General features: G+C 38.8%; 1 protein-coding gene across 1 annotated transcript in view; it reads left to right on the top strand.

Annotated features, from left to right (window-relative positions):
• The window catches only part of LOC138017144 (uncharacterized), a 13,621-nt gene extending 7,427 nt beyond the window's left edge, over positions 1 to 6,194 (top strand). Inside the window, exons 2-5 of the mRNA XM_068864332.1 lie at positions 1,176 to 1,577; positions 2,017 to 2,106; positions 4,666 to 4,896; positions 6,169 to 6,194. Of these exons, the coding sequence (XP_068720433.1) occupies positions 1,176 to 1,577; positions 2,017 to 2,106; positions 4,666 to 4,896; positions 6,169 to 6,194 (749 nt within the window). The remainder of the gene's footprint in view (positions 1 to 1,175; positions 1,578 to 2,016; positions 2,107 to 4,665; positions 4,897 to 6,168) is intronic.
• The last annotated feature ends 1,306 nt before the right edge of the window (positions 6,195 to 7,500 follow it).

Raw genomic sequence — 7,500 nt, forward strand, 5'->3', positions numbered from 1 at the left:
TAAGTACACAATGCCTGTTTGGCAAAACACCCCTATCGCACTAACAACCAGTCTAGAACGGGTACAAAGTACAGCACTACTTTTTATTTTCTCTGCGAAACTTATCAGGATGCCTTGGTTGCTTCAGACCTGAATACTTTAGAGGTTAGAAGGTCATATATATGCCAAGCCTATGTTCAGTCGCTCAGGATTCAAGGTCATTCTGCTTGGTTTTTATTACCGAAGGAGGCTCCGATTCGACTTAGTTACAACCTTAGACCTGGTTTAGATTTCGTCACCTTTAAATTTTAAAACTGTAGGAGCTTACTATCTAAGCTGTTATATCGCTTGTATATTAAGTGGTCCCTATCCACGATTTGTATATTTTAGCTCTGTAAGCTGTATATTTTTAGCTCTATTTTGCTGCAATGAGTTTTAATAAACGGTCTGTTATTATTATCGAAGGAGAGCTACGTTGCTTTGCAGGCTACGTAGCCAACTTTTGCTGAAATTGTGAGCTTTTTTAACGTAATATAACTTAGCAACCATACAACAATATCGAAGATTATATTATCAGGAGGTGATCTTGTTGCAATGGGAAGTGAAGATGAGTTTTGATCATCGTATTTATCTATGAACGTAAGCGTGGCTCACACGTATGACACAAATGCAAACGCAAGGAAATGCCCATGCGGAACTACCTCATGCAAGGCAAACGCAAGCGCAGACGCAAGAAATGAAAAAAAATTTTTTTGCGTTTGCATTTGCGCTTGCGCATCCATTCCACACGCGTGAGCCAGGGAAACGCAAACGCAAACGCAAGGTAAAAAAAAATAATAATAAAAAACAAAAGGTTCATTCTCGTCCACTATCTTGGAAAGAGGACTTCAACTGCTCCTGCGTGTCTTACTTCCTTCCGATTGCTTTGGACGTGAGAAATTCCTTTGCGTTTGCATTTGCATTTGCGTTTACGTTCCTTTGCATGTTTTCTCAAGCTGCTTGGCCAGCTTCTGCCCAAGTCATAAGCTTTTGGAACGTCAAATTTGTTGACCAGCCTTAATTGTGCATAAGTGGTGAATTGGTTATGGAATTACTTTAAAATTGCTCAAGTCTGTCTAGAAGACACTTAAGACACTCTTTGTTTATTTCTTTGATTATTTAAGCAAAGGGTTATATTTTCGTTGTGTGCTTTTCAGGTTACGCCGCCAGCTTTTGCTCAAGTTATGAGTTTAATCACACTAGGACAATTTGGACCGCAGCCAGACAGCGATGTCAAAGTTCAGGAGGTGATCTTGTTGCAATGGAAAGTCAAGAAGAATGGGAATTTTTGAAATTTAAAGTGAGTGACTTGCGATTTCAACATCATGGTGCACGGTGGTACATTGGTTTAACGAATGTGTCTGGTAAATGGTGTTGGATAACAAGTAACGATTCCTGTATAGAGGTCAAAGTTGGCTCATCGAGATGGTCTTCGGGAGAACCAAACAATTTTAACAGCGAAGGCTGTGTTGAGATGCTAAAAGATGGATTATACAACAACGTGCTATGCAGAAGTAACATTGATGCACACACAGGATATATCTGTGAGCGAGAATTTGGTAAATGACGTAACTATGTATGTGCTCATTTTCATACTTCTTTTCGATTGAAATATCGTTGACTCTTAAAAAAAATATTCAATCCCTCCTTCATTCCCTTCGTTTTTCCGCTAGCTGGTTCACAAAAAAAGATAAAAATAACTGTTTTCGTTTGATCGTTTCGTTGTTCTTTCTTGTTTCTTTTGATAGAGTTGCTAGAGGAGAATCTGGCACTTCGATACCCTGTCCCTCATTTGCGTTGGAAGGGGTTCATAGCCCCTAACTGATCCCTAGTTTTATCTTCGACTCAAAACTCGTCATCTCGAGCATCCACGAAAGAATGCTGACGGATGTATAGAATATGGATACCATGCATATGTCTATTCTCTTAGGTTGTAATATCCCGACAGTAATAATTAGTCGGTCAATACGAACACGTTTGTCTCGCTTCCGATTTCAGACTGCAACACCTCTGATGCTGGAAAGATCATTTACAAAAGTCAAAATGCAACTCTACCCAAAGTTACAAGCAAAGCAACTGGCCAAAAAGGTAACAAACAACATTTAGTTAGCAGCTCTAAACACCGTTGCAACCGTAAACTGAGTCACCAACAGTTATTGGGGCGAGTGATACTGGTTGTCCACAATTTGCAAAGAATTACACGTTAGGAAATTCAGTTTGGGGCTCCACGTTTTGTACCGTTCCTTCTCAAGGCCTATTAAAATCTCCATTCAATTCCATGCGTAAGCCGTCGAGCATAACTGAACACCTCCCTTCCCCTCGGCAGCATTTCTATATACTGGTAAACCAGTATATAGACTTAGCCAAGCTTAAAAGCGGAGCTGCCTGGTTAGGTTGAAAAGATGGGTCCTCAATGACCTATCAAACTAATTAACTTTTCTGGAATTAATTATTTGTAGCAATGTGGCTTAGAATATCTCATTTTAAGGGTTATGAAATAAACTTTTCAGTAAAAAAATATATATCAGCATAAAAACCAAGGACTTTTCAGAAAGATAACCCTAAGTACAAAAATGCGCAAGAATATTGTTCTGGTAGAAAAAGTTGAAAAAGAAGTTTCTTTTTTTTTAAATTTAGTTAACCAATATTTCCAAAAAAATGGCTAAAAAAGGAGAATCCGTGAATTTTTAGATTCTTTAAATCATATGTGTTAACTCCAGTCATTTCTCCATGACGACAAAAAATGGCGATTGTGTTTTGCATAATTGCTTAGGCTTCGGACCTCGATGGGGAAACAGATGTGAATATAGGTTTTCCGTGAAAAAATCAGTCGAACAGTCCATGAAAAGCAATTATGTTTGGACATACGAACTACGTAAAGCTCTTTACTGAGGCGGCCATTTTTACGGCGAGCTCTAAATTTGAGCCCGCGATATGGTCACGTGATACTGGTCACATTGGCAAGTAGGGGGTGCACGTACGTACGGACGATGAGCTTCAGTTCTTTCGGGGGATACAGGCACTTTTCCCTTAATATGAAACTGAACAGACACTTAAGTATATTATATACATTGCCGGTGACTTATTCTGGGTCTCATTGCACGCACCGAGAAATCTCACGTGCAGTTTCGTTTCGAAAAATAAAGTTAGCCTTTTTTTTCTAGGGAATATGCATAAATTTGATTGTCACAGTGGTACGCGGTCACGTAGTCGTTTGAGAATGTAATATGCATGATAAAAGTTATGCATTTTTGAAGAGTCATAAATCACTGTCATTGCAGTCCCATGATAGAGGATCAGAGATGACGACATAAAGTTTAGGAGTGATAAATGCTGGTCAAAGTAGCGCAAAAATCATGCGGGTTTTTTTTTTTTAACAAGCGAAAAGAAATAGTTAATTTCCTTCTTACTTTTCCGGTTGGTTTGAAATATGCAAACAAAAACCTATAGCTACTGCTCATTGATTACAGACCACAAAGCCTATTTGATCAGTATCAGTTTGTTATATATCTGTTATTGAGAGGCCGGGAGATTCGCATGGGGGAAAACTGTGCCCAAGGTCTCGAGTGCTGCCCAATCTGAATCGAGACCGAGGGTACAGTTTTTCCCTATACGGACCGACCAAGGCCGGTGAATAACTTGTTCAATTTATTTGCTGGCTGGGAACCCTTGCTTAAGGCTGGCTTGCGATGCTCATTATCGAAGCGAAATATCAGGCAATTCCGCAATGATCCGTGGATTCTGTTCACAATATATATTAATTTGTAAAGCAATACTGCAAGTTTACTTTTTAGAACATTTAAAAGGCATCAAAATAATATTTTTGGTCCTAAGGTAGGCTCATCGCACAAACTCATGCAACCAGGGCTAGGATTCCGCCCAGGTTTGCGGGCAAGATGGTAAAATTCCGCCCGCTCCCAAAGCATCAGATTGCAGGATTCGCATAATTCCGCTCACTCGCGCTTTGTCTTGTATTTTTTTTCTAATTTTACGTCTCACTAACGCCTTATAAACCACGATCCAAGAACATTACTTTTCAGATTTTGAAAGTGTGTTTGCTTAACATCTGACTGGCACTGTTTTGGGGTTTGATTCTTATCCAAAGGCCGTTTACTTTCAGTGAGTTTTAGATTTCATGGTCCGCCGTTACTCACGTTCAAAACTTACCGATTGCACTTTAGAGGGTTGGACCCAGGGACAAAGGACGCCAAAGGCTCCCTAGCTTAAAATTTCAGCCTTCTGAATGTGACTTATTATATATGCGAAACGCGATTTTAAAAGTCTGAAAGCCCCGCGCTGCATATTAATTTTGCGGCGTTCAAACGCATTTCATTCTTAAACTAGTGAGCCTTTGACGTCAATTTCTCCTCAATCCAGCTCTTTTAAAAACTTGAAGTTAGTAATGGCGGACCATTAAATATGAATATTCCATTTAAAGTAAACAGGTGTCTTTTTGAAATCAAGGCTTAAAACTCTGGTCGCTCAGTGTTAAGTTTACTTAACACAGTTTTGAAATCCAAAGAAAAATAAAAATAGATTTTTTGGTAACAGGGGCACTGTAACACTGATTCTAAATAATACTTACTTAACGGAATTTTTATTTGCTGCGATGTCAATTATCTTTTACTATTTTGTTTCTAAAAACAGCAACAACTGAACCAGCTACTGAGATGATGACAACGAATCCAAAAACCCAGCCAACAACAACACCAGAGTCACAAGATGTCGGAACGACAAGAAGAGGATTTGCAATAACGTTGAAAGTCACTAAACCTCTTTCGAAAACTATTTCCTCAACAGAATCCCAGTTATCATTTCCAAGGAAATCGCCAAACCACAGGATGACCATCGTGTTCAACCCTACAAAGGACACAAAGGGTAAGTGACAAGTCGCCGAGCAATCTCTCCATTTCGGCCGATATGGCGAGGACTTCTCTAGGCTTCATATTATCCGCGTTTCTCGAGATAGAGAGCTTTTCAGAGCTTTTCCTGTAACTTTAACGCCGAATGAATCTAAAGACAGAGTGAATTCAAACGAGCATGTTTGCAAATCAGGAACAACTTGAATACTAGAGAAGTAATCGCCTTAATTTATGCTCATTCTGATAATTTAATTATGTGAAATCCTTGGATTTGTTTGCTTTGTCATTAATTGCTTTACTTATCAACTCCTTCACTACGAACTACTCCGATATACTTTCATTAATTTGTGGAAGAAACCCGCCATAACCTTTTCCGCCATCTCATATAGACAAATAATAATAATAATAATAATAATAATAATAATAATAATAATAATAATAATAATAATAATAATAATAATAATAATTTGAGGATCCTCCAGTGGATAAGCGGTACTCTTTAAGTGCCACTGAAGTCCATACATCGAGGATTATACCCCTACCATTTAACTTTTGGGCGATTTTATTGGCTTATTTACGTCACATGGTGTAAACTCACAGGACAGTTATCACGCAATAACCCCCGTTTGCTTGGATATTTGCAATAAATGCTGTAGCTATCATTTCCGTTGAAAAGAACAAAGCCTGCGGAAAAAAAAAAAATGGGCAAAAGAATTTTCATTTCACATGGAAGAAAAACAACTCGTTTCCTGGAGTCTAGTGCTGACATTAGAAAGCTGGTCGCAAATGCTGTTCCGGAAAGTTCAAGAAAGTCAAAAAACACGCTGAAATCGTCTTTGAAGGTGAAGCAGGTTAGAAGCAGACTTAAGAGATCTAGTCCTCCGCGAACTTAAACTGATGAGTCAATTTATAGAGTAGAGAATTTAAGAGAAAAAGTAAAAATTATTAATGCCAGGACTCGAGCCAGGACTCAAATTAGCACTCGAATTCAACCCATGGACATGGGACCCGAACCTGGGAATTGTATTTTGTTCCTGAAACCGTCAAATAACCACTCGACCACCTCACCCCTAGGTGCTTAGGGGAGATATTTTAATTTAAACACTATTTGATAATGCTGTATTATCAAACGGCAACAAAAAATATGGGTCGGTTACCAAACGTCACGGCAAAGCTAAACATTTTAAAATCAAAGCTTAGGCCCAATTAATCTAGCTTAGGCCTAATTACGCTTCAGCAGCGATATTCTATAGGAGACTTAAATAAATCTTTTCTTTTTTTTTAATAGAGCAACGTCTTGATCTCCAGTCTTGATCTCGAGTCCTGACTCGAGTCCTAACTCGAATCCTAACTCGAACCCCAGCCCTAGACCTGACTTGGTATTTAAGTATCCTCAGAATTTACTACACTGTGTTTACTAACTATAAAATAAACAACCCGTTTGAAGGAGAGAGAAAATCCAGCCGCATTTTAAAACAGTGTCATCAGACTTAGCACATTTTGTCTCTCCTGGTTGAATTAAAGTTCCTTTTCAGTAGGCAACAAAGCACCTTGTTTTCGAGTTTTCGACTCGCAGTGACAATTAAAATGATTTGATTTTTTTCTTTCTGAGACCGACACGCTTTCTTTCTAGTCAAATTTTAAATAGTGCGTCACAAAAATGCGAAGCATGGTCATCACATTCAACACTGACTTTTTACGAGCGGTTTTTTTTTTTTGTGTGTGCGATGTGCAAATTAAGGGCAGGGTTATAAATTAAATAAACGCCTTTCTGGCTTGCTGTTATCTTGGCAGATAATGTCCTTGCCTGAGGGATTGTCCTCAAAATTTCAAATTTGCCCTCGAAACTTCGCTTCTCGGCCAAATATTAATTTTTCGGACAATCTGTCAGCCGCGGACATCAGCCGACATACCAGCCGCCAGAAGGGGTTTATTTAGAATATATTACAGGTCACGTGACTCCCGTGATTCAAAACATTGCAAATGCCGGCAAAGAGCTGAAGCGAAACTCGTTTGAGGCGGGAGGCCAGATGTTTCTACCGTTATTTACATCCGGTACTTTGATGACACAAAACTACACATTTGTTGTTTTTGTTGTGGTTTTTTTTTTTGCCCATTTGGACTTTGGGTCTCAGGAAGCCATGGACGCGAATTTTCGTCGTCTTATTTTAATTACAAGACAAAATAGTGGAACATTTTAACTCACGCAACAATTATAGTTTATAGTTATTGCAATTATAAGATGGCGACTTGTTAGCTCTTTACTACATATTTTCGAATAAAGCAAGTGTTTATAGAAAAGTAATTCGATCGGGCGGTCAGTGGTGAAGTAAATTACGGGAGAGCAAACCATTTAAAAATACAAGTTAATCCCAAACCAACCCTTCGTTTCAGTTACTTTTTCTTTTTTTTAAATCATTTCAAAAATATGCGCTAACACCTAAATCCTAGAATCCGTGCTTTAAACCAAGAAATAAGGATATTAGGTCGCATATTGCGCTTGCCAAGGGGACTGTTCTCCTGTCTCGAGATATGGGGAACACAGACTCCCTAGAGGGTTTGCTTCCTGAGCACTTGCAATGCGCCTTACAACAGAAAATAACCATATCCGGTGCTTTCA

Source organism: Montipora capricornis, chromosome 9, assembly GCF_036669925.1.
Source record: "Montipora capricornis isolate CH-2021 chromosome 9, ASM3666992v2, whole genome shotgun sequence".
Taxonomy (NCBI): Eukaryota; Metazoa; Cnidaria; class Anthozoa; order Scleractinia; family Acroporidae; genus Montipora; species Montipora capricornis.